General features: G+C 38.4%; 1 protein-coding gene and 1 pseudogene across 3 annotated transcripts in view; both read left to right on the forward strand.

Annotated features, from left to right (window-relative positions):
• GRAMD1C (GRAM domain containing 1C) overlaps positions 1-19,026 on the forward strand; it is a 110,418-nt gene extending 91,392 nt beyond the window's left edge. For all 3 annotated transcript variants that reach the window (XM_011940583.1, XM_011940584.1, XM_011940585.1), the window contains 8 exons: positions 2,323-2,441; positions 5,697-5,839; positions 6,604-6,707; positions 8,400-8,576; positions 10,222-10,279; positions 12,165-12,275; positions 12,518-12,623; positions 17,639-19,026. In XM_011940583.1, the coding sequence (XP_011795973.1) occupies positions 2,323-2,441; positions 5,697-5,839; positions 6,604-6,707; positions 8,400-8,576; positions 10,222-10,279; positions 12,165-12,275; positions 12,518-12,623; positions 17,639-17,719 (899 nt within the window). In that variant the 3' untranslated portion in view covers positions 17,720-19,026. The remainder of the gene's footprint in view (positions 1-2,322; positions 2,442-5,696; positions 5,840-6,603; positions 6,708-8,399; positions 8,577-10,221; positions 10,280-12,164; positions 12,276-12,517; positions 12,624-17,638) is intronic.
• Positions 3,262-3,800, forward strand: LOC105510697 (annotated as a pseudogene).
• Positions 19,027-20,206: the final 1,180 nt, after the last annotated feature.

Here is a 20,206-nt window from a genome sequence, read left to right on the forward strand (position 1 = left end):
TCTCGATCTCCTGACCTCGTGATCCACCCACCTCGGCCTCCCAAAGTGCTGAAATTACAGGCATGAGCCACCGCACCCGGCTCCCATTTAACCGTTTTTAAGTGGACAGCTCAGTGGCATTAAGTAACATTCACATTATTGGGCAACCATTGCCACCATCCATCTTCAGAACTTTTTCATCTTTCCAAACTGAAATGCTATACTTGTTAAACACTAACCCTCCGTTTCTTCCATTCTTGATGATCACCATTCTATTTTCTGTCTCTGTGAAGTTGACTACTCAAGGTGCCTTGCATAAGTGGAATAATACAATGTTTGTCCTTCTGTGACAGGCTTAATACACTTAGCATAATGCCTTCGAGGCTCATCCATGTTGGGGCATGTATCAGAATTTATTCCTTTTTTAAGGCTGAGTAATATTCCATTGCATGTAGATACCACATTTTGTTTATCCATTTATCCATTAATGACATTTGGGTTGTTTACACGTTAGCTATTGTAAATAATGCCACCATGAACATTAACATACAACTATCTGTTCACGTCCCTGCTTCCAGTTCTTTTGGTTATATACCTAGAAATGGAATTGCTGCATCATATAAAAATTAAAATTCAATCTTTAATTTTTTGAGGAGTGGCCATACTATTTTCCATATGACTGTATCATTTTACATTTCCACAAGCAATGCACAAAGTTTCCAATTTCTCCACATCCTTGCCAACACTTGTTATTATTATTTATAATAGCTATCCTAATGGGCATGAAGGTTCACCAATTTTAAAACACTATTACATCAAAGGATTTTTAAAATTCTGCCATTCCTGCCTTCTGTTATTTTGGATTAATATATCAAAATGGTTCATATGTCTTTTTGCGTACTAGCCATTTTTCCTACAATTCATTCCAGGTTTTTTTACATTATGATAAGCTTTATTTAGGTATTGGAGGATTGACTATTCCAAGATGATGTTAATTAGATGATGTTCTGGTAAGCAATACTCAGTAGACCTTATTGGTAACATCACTGAAACTACAAGGGTAACATTCATGGGAAGACCAGTACTTTTCATTTATCCTTGTTGATAGTTGCTTCATTGAGTAGTGTGCAGTTTTAACAGCAGAATTAAATTACATCTTTAAATTCTATTTCTGATTAACAATAGATTGTTTGTATCATTTTCCTGAAACAGGCTGACATATGACCAAAGGAATCTTCTGAAAAGTAATTTAGAATTAGTTGTATATCTTCTTTTATATATACCTAAATAAATCATTTTACAGCAAATCCTGGATGATAGACGCTATGGTTTGTGATTTTGCCTTTCTAATTTAGTTACAATATTTTGCCAGATACTCAAAAGGCAATTTCAGGATCCCTCATTAAATTCTCACATCTAGCAATATAAAAGAAGTTGAGTAAAACTGGCTGTATTCTAAAGCCTTCCTTCCTTCCTTTGATGATGAGTATAATGGGTTAGATAAAGGCTCCTGTGCTTTAGGATATTGGTGAATAGCCGTCAAACATGCTGGTACTTGCCTAAGTCGATTTGTGCTAGGCCATTAGGTGATATAGTCATGTCTCTCAATAGAGTTTTTAACGCTTTTATTTATACTTTTTAAATTTTTGGCTTCCATGCAATGACCTTCACTGTGTTCTAGAACTATATTTCTGTTCAAGTGTGTATTTAATCACTATATTGTCCCTAAGCAAATAAAAGAGAATTTTTACCAGGATCTTGCCATAAACATAAAGATATGATCTTATAGTCTTCTTAAGACAGATTATATAATCATTTATGTTCCATTGCCTTACCTTGATTAAAGATTTTAGCAGACAAGCCACTGACATTACATGATTTCTCATAACGTTGACATAATTTCTATGTAAGTTGATATCAAGGTCAGATGGTTTCATAATGACAAAAATCTTTTAAAGTTTTGTCCTCAATGATGGGAATGTTAAAGTGTTGTTCCGTGTCTGTTTGATAAAGCTGGCATCATTACTTCTCTTATAGGTACTGAGGACTTTAAAAGGAAGCTTACAGATGAAACAACTTTTAATTTTATCTTAAAGGAAAAAGGATATTAATAAACAATTTAGAAATAAATGGGTCAGAGATGGGCAATATGCCACATTTAAGGAGAGTGCTCAACATTTAATCTCTCTTTTCTTTAATGTTAAACTTACAATACCCAGTTATAAGGAAGTTAGCACTAGTCAAAAATAGACATTTTAATAATTCAGAAACTCCTTTGATTTCATTTACAGTTATACTGTTCAAGTTTCTAGAACTAACTCATTTTGTGTTTGCTGTGGTTAGATGTAGTATCTACCCCTTGGACTGCAGAACTTGGAGGTGACCAGCTGAGAACCATGACCTACACTATAGTCCTTAATAGTCCACTTACTGGAAAATGCACCACTGCCACTGAAAAGCAGGTACGTCTGCTTTGTCAGTGTCCGGAAGAGTCGTGTGTGGGGGAAGAGAGAAGATGCCTATTATAGTTCACCAATTTACAAGATAGTTTCAATAAACAAATGGCAAGAAAAAAGGGACGAGAAACTGTTACAGGTTAAAAGGGACTTAAAAGGCATGTGTATCAACCCACTCCTAATTCAAACAAACCATTTGTTAAAAGGTATTTATAAGATTTCAGGAATTGTTTATTTTTTATGTATAGTAATGGTATTACAGCTGTGTATTAAAGAAAATCATATTTATTTTAAAAGAGATATGTGGAAGAATCCATAAAGAGATATAGTGAAGTATTTATGGATGGCATTATATTGATGTCTAGGATTTCCTTTAGAAGTCATCTAGCTGGGCAGAGGATGGTGGCAGAGGCAGGGAATATGGGACAGAGGACAAATGAAGCAAGACTGGGCAGGAATTAGTGTTGCTGAAGCTAGTTAATGAGCTCATGAGGGTCATTATACTTCATTTCTACTCTTTCATATATTCAATTTTTTTTTTTGTTTTTGAGACGGAGTCTTCCTGTCACCCAAGCTGGAATGCAGTGGCATAACCTCGGCTCACTGCAGCCTCTGCTCCCCGGGTTCAAGCGATTCTCCTGCCTCAGCCTCCTGAGTAGCTGGGATTATAGACACATACCACCACGCCTGGCTAATTTTTGTATTTTTAGTAGAGACGGGATTTCACCATGTTGGTCAGGCTGGTCTTGAACTCCTGACCTCATGATCTGCCTGCCTCAGCCTCCCAAAGAAAATATTTTTTTAAAAAGAATACCACTTTTTTCCGGTTGCAGCGTGGCGCGGTTAGGTTCTCTAGTTCAGGCTCGCAGCCATGCCATCCAAGGGCCCACTGCAGTTGGTGCGGTCTTTGGATGCAAGAAGACAGCCACAGCTGTGGCGCACTGCAAACGCGGCAGTGTTCTCATCAAGGTGAACGGGTGGCCCCTGGAGATGATTGAGCTGCGCATGCTACAATACAAGCTGCTGGAGCCAGTTCTGCTTCTCGGCAAGGAGCGATTTGCTGGTGTGGACATCCGTGTCCGTGTGAAGGGTGGTGAGCACGTGGCCCAGATTTATGCTATCCCTCAGTCCTTCTCCAAAGCCCTGGTGGCCTATTACCAGAAATATGTGGATGAGGCTTCCAAGAAGGAGATCAAAGACATCCTCATCCAGTATGACCAGACCCTGCTGGTAGCTGATCCCCGTCACTGTGAGTCCGAAAAGTTTGGAGGCCCTGGTCCCTGTGCTCGCTACCAGAAATCCTACCGATAAGCCCATCATGACTATCAAAATTCACCTGTATAATAAAGTTTTTGAGGGACTTTAAAGTTTCAAGAACTGTGAAAAAAAAAAAAAAAAGAATACCAGGCCAGTTGTGGTGGCTCATCCCTGGAATACGAGCACTTTGAGAGGCCCAGGTGGGAGGATCACTTGAGACCACGAGTTTGAGATCAGACTGCACAACACAGTGACACTTTGTCTTTCCAAAAAATAAAATTAACCAGGCATGATGGTGTGTGCCTGTAGTCCCACCTACTCGGGAGGCTGAGGCAGGAGGATCACTTGAGCCCGGGAATTTGAGATTACAGCGAGCTATGCTCTAGCCACTGCACTCCAGCCTGGGCAACAGAGCTAGACCCTGTCTCAAAAAAAAAAAAAAAAAAAAGGAACACTACTGAAATCTGGTTTACAGAATTGTTGCAAGAGTTAGGGGCCAAATAACTAGATGGCTGCTTTGACACATGGGAAGAGATTGAGTTTTTGAAATTGAATACTGTACGAGGTATTTAATGCTCTTTATCTGTGACCAGAGTGGCAGTGTCTTACAGTGGAGTGTGTGTTCAGCCAGTTTGTGTTGAAGTATCTGATTTGCAAGTAGTCTGAAAACATCTCTTAACATCTGAACTAGTTGTGCTCTTGTAGTTTTGTCCATTATCATTAAAAAGAACATATTTCCATACCTTTAAACAATTCTGAAAAGATTATCAAATGTAAGAAAAGTCTGGTATTTTGGTATTGGGGAGTCTTTGAAAACTTTGGAACCCCTCCCCTGCCACCCCCTTAAAGGATAGGTAGAAAAAGTATGGTTAAAATGAGAAAGGTTTGGCCAGTGACCATTTAAAATCCTGTTTAGGAAAAGAAGTGTTTTGTTTGGTTACTACCCTCCTTGACTTTTTTGGTGAAGGGTGGTTTTGTTGAACTTTGATTAATTTTGAGGTGGAATCTTTACTTCATTCAACTGATTTTTGAATTGTTCACCTAACAGGAACACTTAAAACTCTGTAACTTATAATACACGTAAGAGATTATATGGTTTGTCCTCAAGCCTAAAAGAAAAAAACAATTTGATAATGAAATAAGTGACACGGGCAGCAAATACGATTTCTGTAAGTCCCTTTCTCTCTTTAAGAGACATGGTTTCACTCTGTTGCTCAGGCTGGAGTGTAGTGGTGCAATCATAGTTCACTGCAGCCTCAAACTCCTGGGCTCAAATGATCTTCCCATCTCATTCTCCCAAGTAGCTGGGACTACAGGTGTGTGCCACCAAGCCCAACTAATTTTTTCCTTTTTCTTTTCTTTTTTCTTTCTTTTTCTTTCTTTCTTTCTTTTTTTTTTTGGAGACAGTCTTGCTGTGTCTCACAGGCTGGAGCACAGTGAGGCGATCTTGCTCACTGCAACCTCACCTCCTGGGTTCAAGTGATTCTCCTGCCTCAGCCTCCCCCTGAGTACTGGGATTACAGGCATGTGCCACCACACCTGGCCAATTTTTGTATTTTTAGGAGAGACGGAGTTTTGCCATGTTGGCCAGGCTGGTCTTGAACTCCTGGCCACAAGTGATCTGCGCACATCGGCTTCCCAAAGTGCTAGGATTACAGGCATGAGCCACTGCATCTGGCCTAATTTTTTATTTTTTAGGTTTTTTTTTAGAGGCTGGGTGTTTTTATATTGGCCAGGCTGGTCTTGAATTCCTGACCTTAAGCGATCCTCCCACCTCGGCCACCCAAAGCGCTGGGATTACAGGCATGAGCCACCATACCCGGTCCTCTTTTTCTCAACTTATAGACAACAGAGTCAGCATGTAGGCTCTTCCAGCTTTGTATATAGGTTTCTCATGTCTTTTCTAAGTTTTGAGAAGGAATCCTAGTATACATGTTCTAAATTGGCAAGAAGATTCATATATTAACCATATACAAACAAACATTTTTTATCTTATTTTGGCAGACACTGTATAAAGAAAGTCGGGAAGCACGATTTTATTTGGTAGATTCAGAAGTACTGACACATGATGTCCCCTACCATGATTACTTCTATACCGTGAACAGATACTGTATCATCCGATCTTCAAAACAGAAGTGCAGGCTAAGGTGAGCTGCTGTAAATGAGTATGTTAGGATAGGCTAGATTATATCCTGGTAATTTATTCATCCTGAATTCTTAGTAGTAGCTTTACACAACAGTTTTATTTCTTGCTCAAATTACATTTCCAACAGTGGTCAGCAGAGGAGTGGGGCGTCTCACCTAAGGTCTCTGCTTGGTGAACGCTTTGACATCCGGAGCTACGTGATCCAGAATATGTGTTGTTTCAGTTGCCACAGGAAGAGAAAGCTGTAGAATTGTGTACACAATCTATTGACCAGAACCAGTCATGTGACCTTGTTTAACGGCAAAGGGGCTGGGAGTTTTGTGGGAGTGCTCAGTGAGCAGTAATTGGCTCTGCTGCAGTGGGAAATGAGAAATGTCTGCATTACAGAGAGTGATAGACTTGGCCTAGTCTGGTTAATGTAGTTACTTTCACCTAGTGTATGACCACTAGAGATTTTTTATACAAGGAATTTAGAAAATTTAGTATTTATTTTGAGCCTTTATTGCTATTTAGATAAAGAAAATTTAGGGCTAGAGAAAGGAAATAAGTAAAATGGCAAGTACTTAGAAGGAAAATTTGATGAAATTATTAGCGGCACACATTGATTTTTTTTAAAAGTTACCAATGAACGCATTTTGTTTTATGATATTAATGACTTTGAATCTTTTTGGCTTTCCACTGAATACAATCTTACATTTAATTGTAACACAAATATAACTAAAGTCTGCTCTTTAAATAAATATTCTTTCCTTCTCATTCTACTAGAGTTTCCACAGATGTGAAATATAGAAAACAGCCATGGGGCCTTGTCAAATCTTTAATTGAAAAGAATTCCTGGAGTTCTTTGGAGGACTATTTCAAACAGCTTGGTTTGTAAATTTTTTTATTTATCTATTTTTGTAAAGATGGGCTTTATTAACAAAATGGATTGATTCTTCATTTGGATTCGTAACAGGAAACTGGTCAGTGATGTTGGAACGACTCCCACTACAGTGGTTCCCACTGTTCCACTTTTTCTGCCACTTAGGGAATTTCAACACTTTTAATTTTCATTGGTCAAACAAACACTTTTTTTTATTTTTAATTTTTTTTTGAGATGGAATCTTGCTTTGTCACCCAGGCTGGAGTGCAGTGGTGTGATCTTGGCTCACTGCAACGTCTGCCTCCTGAGTTCAAGCAATTCTCCTGCCTCAGCCTCTGAGTAGCTGGAACTACAGGCACGTGCCACTATGCCTGGCTAATTTTTGTATTATTAGTAGAGACGGGGTTTCACCATGTTGGTCAGGCTGGTCTCGAACTCCTGACCTCATGATCTGCCCACCTCAGCCTCCCAAAGTGCTGGGATTAGTGAGGCACCACCGTGCCCGGCCGAACAAACACTGACATAATGCTTATTATATCCCAGACATATATAATAAAGTTCTATGTGCTTTACAAATATTAACTCATTTCATACTCAGAACAACCAAGTACAATTATTATTTTTCATTTTATTAAAAAAGGAAATTGAAACACAGGGAGGTTTAGTGACTTTTATCAAGATCACACAGTTAAGAGCTCTCATACCCCTTTGCCTCTGTAAGGAGCCAAGGAGGCTGACTGCATAACCTGCTCGTAGATATACACCTGTGCTGTCTAACCTCTGGGGAGTCCTCAGGGCCACCTTCCTTATCAGATGCAGCTTTCCTGGGCTTATACAGGCCCACTTGGCAATGGTAGTATGTACATCTGTGGATTTGGTGGAGGTGGGTACTAGAGACTGACTGGAGAAAACGATACAGTGGTTCTCTTTGGATGTTTCTTAACATATACATGGGAGAAATATATATATATATATATATTTACACACACACACATGAGCATAATTTAAGTTTAGTTGAAGAAAAGCTGGTGGTCAGTCAACTCAAGGTAATTTAAGGCTTACCATCAGTTGGCTGATAATTTTCCTTGCCTTTCTTCCTTGTCTATTGCACTATTAAATTCTTCATCAGGAGCAGAGAAAAATGAAACTCAAAAATTAGTTTGGCCCCTGAATAAGTTTCTAATAAAAAATTATGGCAGAGGAAAAGGCTGAAAATGATAAAAATGAGGTTTTTAGGTTGTTTACAGATTTTCTTTGCTAGTGCTTCCTTTCTTGCAAACCGTTGTTGAAAATTAGAACTAGTATATGCTACTCCTTCCTGTAAGGTTGAGAAGTACCATAATCTGTCTTTGAAATCTTTCTAATGATCCAGTGTAAGTGGGTGGCCTGTTGTTTCCATAACTGAAATCATTACATTAATATGTATTAATAACATAGCACATGGCAGATTTGCTCTGATGATCCCATCATTTATTAATACACATTCTTCCTGGAATAATGAAACCTCATTATGGGGTCATTGTACTCTCTAAAGCTTTTCATTAAGTGTAAAATTTAAATCTAGGCCATAAGAACCTAAGGAATTCGTTAAAGAAAATTATCAAGAAAATTATCAAAAATAACCAGCAAAAACCAGTATCTTAAAGTTGAGGAGCTTTCAGCACTATCTAAAGATTGTTTTGTTTTGTTTTTTTCTTAGAATCAGATTTGTTAATTGAAGAATCTATATTAAATCAGGCCATTGAAGACCCTGGAAAACTTACCGGCCTACGAAGGAGAAGGCGAGCGTTCAACCGAACAGCAGAAACAGTTCCTAAACTTTCTTCTCAGCATTCCTCTGGACATGTGGGCTTAGGTGCCAAAGGGGATATTACAGGTAGTTGTCACCTGGTAAACAGAGATGAAAGATTTGTACTTTAGTTGTAGGAAGCAGAATGTGCCTCTTGTTTGTAAGATATATCAGGAGGTCTCCGTTTCTTCCCTCCTTTTTTGATAATGTTTATCAAACTCTGATTTCCTTAAAGATAACTAATATATAAGTATAAAGGAGCAGTTGCAAAATGGCAAGCATATAACCAATATATTTTATTTGGCCCACGTATCATTTTAAAAATTGGACATTAATTTTTTTTTTAATTTTATCTATTTTTTCCAGATAGGGTCTCGTTTTGTTGCCCATGCTGTGTAAGTGGCACAATCACGGCTCAGTGTAACCTCGAGCTCCTGGACTCAAGTGAACCTCCTGCCTCAGCTTCCTGAGTAGCTGAGATTACAGGTGTGCACCACCACACCTGGCTAAAATTGGATCTTTTTATATAAAAACTCAGATCTGACAGCCCAGCACTGAAATCCCTTCATGGCAGCAGTTGGTTGGAGCATAGTAGTAGCTGCCCTGTTAGACTGTGTGTGCCCCAGCTTGCCACAGCCCCCACCACAATCACCACTCTGCCAACTTCTGAACCACTTTGCTCATTTATTTGCTGCCTAGCATTTATAGATACTCAATTTCCATGTTTGAGTGTACTGCTCTCTTAATCCTTATATACCATCAGGGCCAGCCCAGCAAAACTGCAAAGATAAAATTGGACTTTCATTATCTTCATTCTCAATTTTGAACACACGTTACTTTTAATAACTGTTATTCTCTTCCTCTTGGAGGTATAAAACTGTCATAACTTCTCATCCTCTTACATTATCAGATCTTCCTTTGAGGCTTGTAGCTTAGTGTGACTATGTTTATCCACTATTTAAGATTAATGGCTGTTTAATTTTGGAATTTAAAAGTTTGGGTAACAATGAATAAGTGATAATGTTTTATTTTGTTTTGTTTTTTAATGAGGGAAGCATTTACTGTAAGCCCAGTTCAAATATTATTTGGAGAGATATTTGCTTATTGATTATTAGCTACTTAGTTATCAAGCATGTTGTACTGAATTGCTTATTTAATTTTAGAGTAATTTGCAATATAGGCCAAATTTAAGGAGTGCTGTAACTTTTCTCTTTGTAGATTTGTTTCATATTACTCAGGATGTCAGAAATTTAAAAAGGGGTACAGGGAATTTACCCTAAATCACTTTGTCTTTACAAATAACTTTTAAAATTTATTTTTCAGTTCTTTTCAAATGAGTATGAAATTTCTGTCAGTTGAGGGCCGGGTTTGGTGTCTCACACCTGTAATCCCAGCAGTTTGAAAGGCCGAGGTGGGCGGATCATTTGAGGTTGGGAGTTCGAGACCAGGCCTGACCAACATGGAGAAACCCCATCTCTACTAAAAATACAAAAATTAGCTGAGCGCGGTGACACGCACCTGTAATCCCAGCTACTCAGGAGGCTCAGGCAGGAAAATCGATTGAACCGGGGAGGCAGAGGTTGCAGTGAGCTGAGATCGTGCCATTGCACTCCAACCTGGGAAACAAGAGTGAAACTCCGTCTCAAAAATAAATAAATAAATAAATAAATAAATTGGATGAGTTGTAATCACAATTCTCATTCTAATGCAGCTTTTTTCTTGTGATCTACAGGAAAGAAAAAGGACATGGAAAACTATAACGTCACTCTTATTGTGGTGATGAGTATTTTGTACGTATTTGTTGTGAATGCTTATTTTGCTTGTGTCAGCATTTATCTTTAACTAGTTTCCAAAAGAATTTGAATGTATTTGTATATTATTGTGTAGAAATGACCACTATTTGACTATTGCTGGCCTATAAAAATAGCAATTTTATAGATTTTAGATTTTTAGCTTTATATATGATTTTAAGAATTGTTAAATTTGAGGAAATACAAAGTACTCATTCAATGAATGTTTTTATTTTTTAGCTAATCTGATTAATTTCTACCATCATAGGTTTTTATGGGGAGTTCCCTAAATTTAAAGGGAATATTGATATATACATGCTGGGGAAGTCCCAATAATACTATTTTCCTCTGTTTGGTTGGACAAATGGTTCTTAGGTAACTCTGCTGGGCCTAAGAATCACTTGGGTGTGGTGCTGACGAGTTGATAGGTGCAGCACACCAACATGGCACAAGTATACATATGTAACAAACCTGCACATTATGCACATGTACCCTAAAACTTAAAGTATAAAAAAAAAAAAAAAAAAAAATCACTTGGGTGCTTGCTAAAATGCAGATTTCTTGACCCCTGTCTCAGAGATTGATTCAGTAGTTCTTGAGTAGGCATCAGGAATCAGTACTTTAAAACATACACCCCAGGTTATTCTGATGCAAGTGATATGAGCATTACCTGTTAAAAAATACTGGGACAATGTCTGAATCCCAGGGTATTCTATAGGAATCCACTCAGCCAGTCATATTTAGAATACTAATATCTACGTGGCTCTATATGAATCTTGAGGCATTCTGTTAGATTTAATTGAATTGGTTCTGACTTAGTGATATATTGAAGGTGACAATTTTTTGGATTGGAGCTTCAATATTAGCTGGATTTTTTTTTTTCTAATTATAGATTTCAGAACATAGAAGATATTTGTTGTTCCTTTGGGCTTTATGTAAGATTTTTATGTTCTGCTTAAATCAGTTTTTTATGACAGTTCTGAATAGCAAATATTATCGGTGTTCTTTTGCATTACTTTACAGAAAATGTTTACTCAAAAGTTGGAATATTAATCTGTATACTATTTCAATGCCATAATAATTTCAAAGATTGGATTTTCTTGCTACTATCTTAAGTTTTTTAAAATAAATCTTGATGAGTAAAAGTGAATAAGGTCAAGTTAATATTTTAATAGAAAAAGTAGAGAGATATGATGCCACCTATATATTTGCATATCTATATAAAAGGTATGTAACCATTCACTTGAAAGGCTGCTGTGAAAACCAATACAGTAAGTTCATTTAGCATGTAACATTTTATATATGACAGCATTAATGTATATTTGGGACTTGATACTTCCTTTGTCCAAGATGAACTAGAATAATTTTTGCTGAATGGTAGTTTTTTTTTTGTTTTTTGTTTTTTTTTGCTGACTTCCACTGGGAATAAGAGATACATCATGCTCTACCTGAGATGAGCTACATATTGATCTTCATTTCCTTTTCTGAAAGGCAGCATTATGGGTGTGTAATTGACTAAGCCAAAGGCACCCAAAAATAGATCCTAAAAGCTTATCTAGTAGATTTCAAAGCTGGTGGTCTCACATCAACACTGACTAGGATTCCTAGCAGATGGGAGAGATGTCACAGATACCCCAAACCTGTAAGTTAGGATTATTCGAGGACTTGTATTGTCTCTCTAATTACCTTCCATCTTTTCCCTCAACCTCCACTTAATACTTAAAAGTAATTATTTCATATAATAGGGATAATTGATTTAAATAATAATAACTAGAAAACAGTGTAGACAATATACATTTTTGAAGCTTTTGCATGTATATTCTGCATTAGCAATGCTTTAGGTCTGGAAAAGTGTGGATTAACAGATATAATTTGCTCTGCCTAGTGTGTTGTTATTAGTTTTGTTGAATGTGACACTGTTTCTGAAGCTGTCAAAGATAGAACATGCTGCTCAGTCCTTTTACCGTCTCCGCCTCCAAGAAGAGAAATCTTTAAAGTAAGTCTTTTTCCCCTTGACCTGTATTCACCATATTATTTCAGTAATTCTTTAGTTGCAGAAAACTTAATTTCAGTTTGAGATTGTGGTCGGCTAACTATCCTGTAGCCACAAACGGCCTGGTTTTTGTTTGTTTAATTTTGTGTTTTGTTTGCAAATTTATGGGGCTCTGATGATTTCTGGAAATGAAAAAAAGATCAGAAGCTATTCTCCACATTTTGAAGACGGTATTTTTCTTTCAGTTTAGCCTCTGATATGGTGTCAAGAGCAGAAAATATTCAGAAGAATAAAGATCAGGCCCATCGTTTAAAGGGAGTGCTCCGAGACTCCATAGTGATGCTTGAACAGGTAGGCAACTTGATACATCACAATACTTAGTACCTTCGTCCCAGTATGAATCAGTTGCTCTTCTGTGTATGAGAGAATATTTACCCTGCTGTTGTTTGAAAAAATCCCCCTGCTAGAGCCAACTACCCCTGCCAGTCTCTATTAGGCAAGGGTATTATGTTTATTGTGTAGTCACTTTTGTTTATTTATTTATTTACAAAATGGGGGTATACAATATACACTGTTGTATATCCTCTTTTTTCAATTAGTAATATATTTTGAAGATGTTTCCATATCAGTGTGTATATATCTACTTCATTTTTATTGATCCTTCTAAATAAAATTCGATGTGTAATATTAAGCTCTTTTTATAGGAATGGTAGCTATTATATACACTGTCCATTATTTTACTTTTATCTATTAACTACATATCTTGGAGATACTTCCATCTCAGTATATAAAGCACTACCCCTTAACAGTTGCATAAGATTCAACTGTATAAATGTGTCATAGTTATCTTACTAGTATTTTTACTACTATTGCCAAATTTTTTTTACTAATATTTACAGACATTTAATCCCCCAATTTTCTGTTTATAAATCTCTCAGAATCTTTATTCACGTACATACTCCACTGATGAGGCCTTCTGATGGCTCCAGTCAGGTCCAGTAGCCTTCTATGCCTGGTGCACAGCTATCATCCTGGGGTTCCTATTGTCTATGTGTGTCTTCTGTTTCTTGTATCCTGTGTTTTCCTTTCTTAGTTTCCTTCCTCCTTTTAATGGAGCACATCCAACAGTAGCTTTCTGAGAAAGATAATTTGCAGGTAAATATTTTAAGAGTACACCTAACTGAAAATTTTTCATTCCACTTTTTCTCTTGCTTATAAATGGTTTGGCTAGAACTTTGAAGGCACTCCTCCATTATCTTTTGGTTCCAGTATTGCTATTGAGAATTCTGAGGCTATTAACACGCTTGATTCTTTAGTCTGGAAACCTATGCCTATAATTCTGGAAGTTTTCCTAAGTCATATAGTTGATTATTTCCTCCCCTCATTTTCTCTCTCCTGACCTTCTACAACTCCTGTTATTTGGATGTCAGCCTTCCGTTGAATGGATTGTGTAATATTCTTACCTTTTCTTTCCGTCTCTTAGTCTTTTTGTTCTACTTCTGGGATATTTTATCAATTTTATCTTCAAATTCTTCTATTGAGTTTTTCAGTTTTTGCTAACAAATTTTCAATTTCAAAGAGCTATTAATTTTCTGAATGATTTCTTTTCTTTGTGGTGTTGCAATTTTTTTTTAGACAGAATCTCGCTCTGTCGCCCAGTCTGGGGTGCAGTGGCACAGTCTCAGCTCACCACAACCTCTGCCTCCCAGGTTCAAGCGATTCTCCTGCATCAGCCTCCTGAGTAGCTGGGATTACAGGCACCTGCCACCATGCCTGGCTAATTTTTGTATTTTTAGTAGAGACGGGGTTTCACCATGTTGGCCAGGCTGGTCTTGAGCTCCTGACTTCAGGTGATCCACCACTTTGGCCTCCTAAAGTGTTGGGATTAAAGGCATGAGCCACCGTGCAAGGCCATTTCTTTTTTTTTTTTTAGACAGAGTCTTACTGTGTCACCCAGCTGGAGTGCAGTGGCATGAACACGGCTCACTGCAGCCTTGACCTCCTGGGCTCAAGGAAACCTCCCACGTCACCCTCCCGTAGCTGGAACTTCAGGTGTGAGCCACCGTGCCCAGCTAATTTTTGCAGTTTTTATAGAGACAAGGTTTTGCCATGTTGCCCAGGCTGGTCTCAAACTCCTGGGCTCAACAGACCTGCCTGCCTTGGCCTCCCAAAGGGTTGGGATTGCAGGCATGAGCCACTGCTCCCGGCTGCAATTTTTTTTTTTTAAATGGCTACAATATCTTTATCTCTCTGAAGATATTACTGATAGTTAAATTTTTAAAATTTTCTTCTGGCCTACTCATTTTCCATCAAGCTATTCCCCCCATTTTAATTTCTATCTTTAAGGCTAGAGAATTTTAGTGTTTGGTAGCCCTTGGTTATCTTCTTGTGTGGATCTGAAGCTCTTAACATATGGATTGGGCTGGTGTACCCCAAAGTTCTCTGTAGATCTGGCTGGGCTCTTGGCTGAGATATCCTGGTATCAGCATCTTTGGGTCAGTTTCCCCAGAGAAGACGCCTCCAGTCTCCCACCTGGTGGATTTAGGGCTGGCTGTAGCATTTTAGGAGCTGAGCAGAAGAGGGATAGGGGAAGGAAAGGCAGAAAGGATGGTCCCAGGATTCAGTATATACATTTTCATGTATTACCCTTGTTTCTGGTATGTACTGCTATCCTTAACAATGCCTTAGTGTCCCTCAAGCCAGGCAGCCAGAGACCCTCTGTTTTATCCTGTACAGAAAGTAAAATTCCAGACTTCTGCCTAGGTAGAAAGAAAGGTCAGATGCCAAAAGTTTCAAGCAATCCTTCTTTATTCTCGCTTCCAGAGATACTTGGTCATTAACACCTGAGCCTTTTGAGGATTATCTGGGGTTAATTTTGTTGGTTCTCAGCATTCCCTACTTTTACTTTTTCGATTCAGCGTTTCTAGGCCTGCCAAGTCATCCGTCTGCTTTCCAGTTTCCAAAGTTGCATTACTGTTGTCTCCTTTTCCGTTCTCCTTGCCCTTATAGCTTTGTGCCTTTTTAAAAATCTCTTTATTAGTGGGGTTTGAGGGAGCAAAGTTGGGTGTGTGTATTTATTCCACTCATTCACTCTTCAGCTCACTGCTGCCTGGTGTTCTTCCCCCGTGCTTTCCCAACTAATGTTGCTTGAGCAAAGGTCCCCAGTGACCTCTGGCTTGTAAAAAGAATGTGCCCTTTTTCAGTCTTCATCCTACAGTGTCAGCGTTTGACAGAGCTAAACACTTCTTTCTTGAAATGAATCTAATCTTGCTTTCTTTAAAACCATTAAAAACATCTTTTTGTGATATAATTCACATACAATAAAAGTTTTTATTCACGAGGATGTGCAACCATCATCACTAATTCCAGAGCATTTTCATAACCCCACAAGAAAATCTGTACACATTAGTAGTTACTTCCCATCCCTCATTCCCCTTGACCCCGGGCACCCACTAATCTAATTTCCATTACTATGGGTGTGCCTATTCTGGACATGTTATATAAATGGAATAATACAATATGTGGTCTTTTGAGATTGGCTTCTTTCACTTAGAAAAATGTAAAACTAATTTTTGCTAGTTAAAAACATCTCCTTGGCCAGGCACAGGGCTCACACCTGTAATCCTAGCACTTTGGGAGGCCGAGACGGGCGGACTGCCTGAGCTTAGGAGTTTGAGACCAGCCTGGGCAACTTGGTGAAACCCTGTCTCTACTAAAATACAAAAGATTAGAGGCGGGGGGGTGGCGGGCACCTGTAGTCCCAGCCACTCGGGAGGCTGAGGCAGGAGAATTGCTTGAACCCAGGAGGCGGAGGTTGCAGTGAGCTGAGATCACGCCACTGCACTCCAGCCTGGGTGACAGAGCAAGACTCCGTCTCCAAAAAATAAAAAATATAAAAAATAAAAACATCTCCTCTGCCTGACTTCTTCCTGGCCCAAATGCTCCAGGGCTCTGTGTTAGATTCTCTTCCCTTCTCTATTACTCTCCCTTTAGGTGATCTTATTCACACCCCTAACTTTAACCACACGTTCCAATGACTCCTGTCTTAGTCCATTTGTGCTGCTATAACAAAATCCTGGAGACTGGGTAATTTATAAAGAACAGAAATTTATTGCTCACAGTTCTGGAGGCTGATGAGTCCAAGATTAAGGTTCTGGCATGTTTGGTGGCCAACTGGCAGAAGGGACTGAAGGACAAAAAAGCGGACTGTTTAGTTCCCTGAAGCTCTTTTATAAGAGCACTAATCCATTCATAAGAGCCCTCACGAGCTAATCACCTCCAGAGGCCGCATCTCTTCATGCTGTTGCATTGGGGATTCAGTTTGAACATGAGTTTTGAAGAGGATACAAATGTTCAGATAGCAGCAACTCCCAAGTACGTATCTCTCACCTCGACCTGAGCTCTAGACTCATACAGTCGCTTGCCTACTTGGCATCTTCACCTGTATAACTAACAGGATTCCCAAACTGATTATGTCCAAAATGTAAGTCAATTTTCCTCTAATCCAAAACCTAATTCTTTAGTGGGTCTCATTTCAGAAAATGATGCTGCTATCCACCAGTTGCTCAAGTCAAAAACTTAATAAAATAAGTATATATTTATGTATGTGATTATTTGTTTTATTAATAGTTCTGGATCCCTGACTAGTCTGTAAGCTCCATGAAGGACAGGACAGTGCCTATTTGGCAGTTCTCCATTGTATATCCAGTGCTTAGAACACTGCCCAACATGTAATAGGCAAACAACAAATATTTGTTGAATGAATGAATACAAAAAAAAAAAAAAAGAGTACGACATAATACCTGCTCTTGAGTTGCATACAATTTTCTTAGAGAAATGAGATGTCCAGGTGTATTGTTAACGACCAAAATTACAAAATTCAGTGTCAAAGTGTTAAGTAGTAAGGATAATGCTTTGGGAGTTTAGAGGCAGAATGACTGGGGAAAACTACATGAAGAGTGTGAATATGAATAAGTTTTAGATAGGTGAAGAACATGAGGGTAAGAGCATGCAAAGGCACTGAAGCGAAACTTTAGTTGTTTAGGGGATAGTGAGGAGACCACTACAACTTCAGAAACCGTTTAGGAAAACAAGTCTGTAACTACGCTTAATTTGATGAATGGACCTATTGGGAGGTAGACAATGTAGTAGCAGGAAGAAGTACAATACTCCAGCAAATGGGAAGAACTCTGTAGCAATCGTACTGATACCCCAAAGAATCAGGTATTTTGTAATTAATGTTTTATTTGTGCATTGGTATAAACAAAACTATATTGTGTCACTGTAAATTTTGGGCATAAAAAATAGAAATTTTCAAATCTGATTAGAAAAATTAATCTGATTTTAAAAATTAATTTTGTTTACAGCTGAAGAGCTCACTCATTATGCTTCAGAAAACGTTTGATCTACTAAATAAGAATAAGACTGGCATGGCTGTTGAAAGCTAGTGATCTGAAGGACTAAAACCGCAGAGATACTTGGAACTAAAAGAAAATACCTGGAAGAAAACCAGATGAATGAAGGATTTTGGCATAGAACATTTCTTTGTTTTTTCATTATTGAGATTTCTAATATGAACATTTCTTTCAGTAACATTTATTTGATAATTAGTTTCTGCTGGCCTTAAGAATCCATCTTTCACTTCTTATAGATATTTTTAAGCTGTGAATTTCTTCAGTGAACCATGAAGTATATTGGAGAACTGAATTTCTCTGATAAAAAAAGAAAATGACACACCCTGAACTGAGTGGTATGGTCTCATTTCTACAGTGAAGTCTGATGCTTTGTTAGCACAGAATCAGTACATGTCCAATAGGCTGCTTTCGTAACTGAGATAAGACCAAGAGGATAAAGAGGACGATATAAGAAGAAACCTCTATGTCATTACTGATTTTAAAGGTCCTGTTTTCAGACATATAACATTTCCAGGTTTGTGTACTGTAAATATTATAATGTCTTCATTTATTTAGCATGCAAATTTAATAGTCAAACTTTTTGAATCTGCATGTTGATGATGATTATCAGAAAGGATCTTCTGCCATGTTGTATCTTTATGAAAGAAATAGTTGTTTTTTCTTAAGGTAACTATCAGAGGTGGGATTATCTTGCCTCCTCACGTAGGATACCAAAAGGAAGAACCGTCCTCTGAGTTTTCAAAACCAGAAGGTTATGTTAAAATCTGGGCATTCAGTGACAGATCGAATGCCTACTTGAACAAAGATTGGCTTCAGCTTAGCAGTCTTTCCTGGTGGAAGCAACCCATCTGGTTGAAAATAATTTGTGTACTTTCAGTAACCATGTATGGCTTCCTTCTTGATGTATGTGTGTGACTTGTTTTGGTTGGTAAGTTATAAGCCAGACATGAACTTTAGCTCTTTAATAAAACCTTCTGGGGCACGTATGTCCCATTACAAGTGTACTGACTCTGAAGTTGTAACTCAGATACAAGCTTTGGCTCTTTCATAAAAGTTTTTATGCATATGTGTCTCCATACAAGTGGCTCATTAAAATAAGAACTTTGTAAACTCACTTAAAATCAGATATTTTTTCAAGAGTTAGGGAAAGTTGAAGTGTATTACTGTTTTGTCTCTTGAGCCCTTTCTCTGGGGAAAAAATACATATATATATCTATATACATATATATATGTATATAGATATAATGTATCTACATTCTTATTGTTTGAACAACTATTGCCTTTAATTAAATGTTTCATTTTTCCCCAGAGTCCCCAAAGCCACATGGCATTATTATAGTATTTTTTTTTTTTTTTTTGAGGCGGAGTCTTGCTCTGTCGCCCAGGCTGGAGTACAGTGGCCGGATCTCAGCTCACTGCAAGCTCCGCCTCCCGGGTTTACGCCATTCTCCTGCCTCAGCCTCCTGAGTAGCTGGGACTACAGGCGCCCGCCACCTCGCCCGGCTAGTTTTTTTTTTTGTATTTTTAGTAGAGACGGGGGTTTCACCGTGTTAGCCAGGATGGTCTCGATCTCCTGACCTCGTGATCCGCCCGTCTCGGCCTCCCAAAGTGCTGGGATTACAGGCTTGAGCCACCGCGCCGGGCCTATTATAGTAATTTTTGAGATGCCTGTAGAGAATGAAAGTATTGACTCTGTTAGAGGGAAAATGGGTTTCTCTGGGTGAATTCCAACTAAGCATACCTAGGGGTATCAGTGAGCCTACCTGGGTTTGTTTTGTTTTGGTAAGGATTTATGTAGTGTCTGGCTGTGAGCAAGAATGAGTGGATTATAAACTTGAAGATGTCTCTGTTAAAGTTACAAAAATGATCGACAAACAATATTTTTGTGATGTTTCTTTAAAAGTTGTATTTTATAACATCCCTCAAGGAAGATTACCAAAGTAAGTTGCTTTATTAAATTAAGACTAAATTCGTATGGATGCAGAATTCAATTAATAAAATTTGAGCCTGTTACGTAAATTGAATATCAATAAAATAAAAAATTTCTGAGTTGTAGTTTTCTTTTTCTACTGAAAACTACAAAGCCTGCGGTAGTGAAACGTGGACATGGGCCTACACTCCTTAAAGAAATTTTGTGCAATAAAAAAACCCAAAAAGGACTCTCATCTCAGGGCAGTTTCATCTCAAATACGCAGACGACTGGAACAAAAGTACTAGCGAGGCCTGCTGGTCCAATGTAAAGGCTGCTAGCCAGAAATCATGAAAACGAACAGGTTGCTAAATGAACAGATCCGGCGGCAGTGATGGGCCTTTAAGAGAAGGTCAGCGAAATTGGGGGAGGTACTTGGATAACATTTTGCGGTGGAGAGCTCCCCCACCGCCTGTTGCCGGCGTCTGAATGAAGGCTGGCCGCTCCACGGTCTCACGTAGTTCGGAAATCCTCCGGGTTCCCGGGTTTCCCGAATTTCCGTCTCCGCACCTCGCCCGCACCCCGGGGCTCCGGAGGCTGTCCCACCGACG

This window comes from Colobus angolensis, unplaced genomic scaffold (assembly GCF_000951035.1).
Source record: "Colobus angolensis palliatus isolate OR3802 unplaced genomic scaffold, Cang.pa_1.0 Scaffold190, whole genome shotgun sequence".
In the NCBI taxonomy this organism is placed as follows: Eukaryota; Metazoa; Chordata; class Mammalia; order Primates; family Cercopithecidae; genus Colobus; species Colobus angolensis.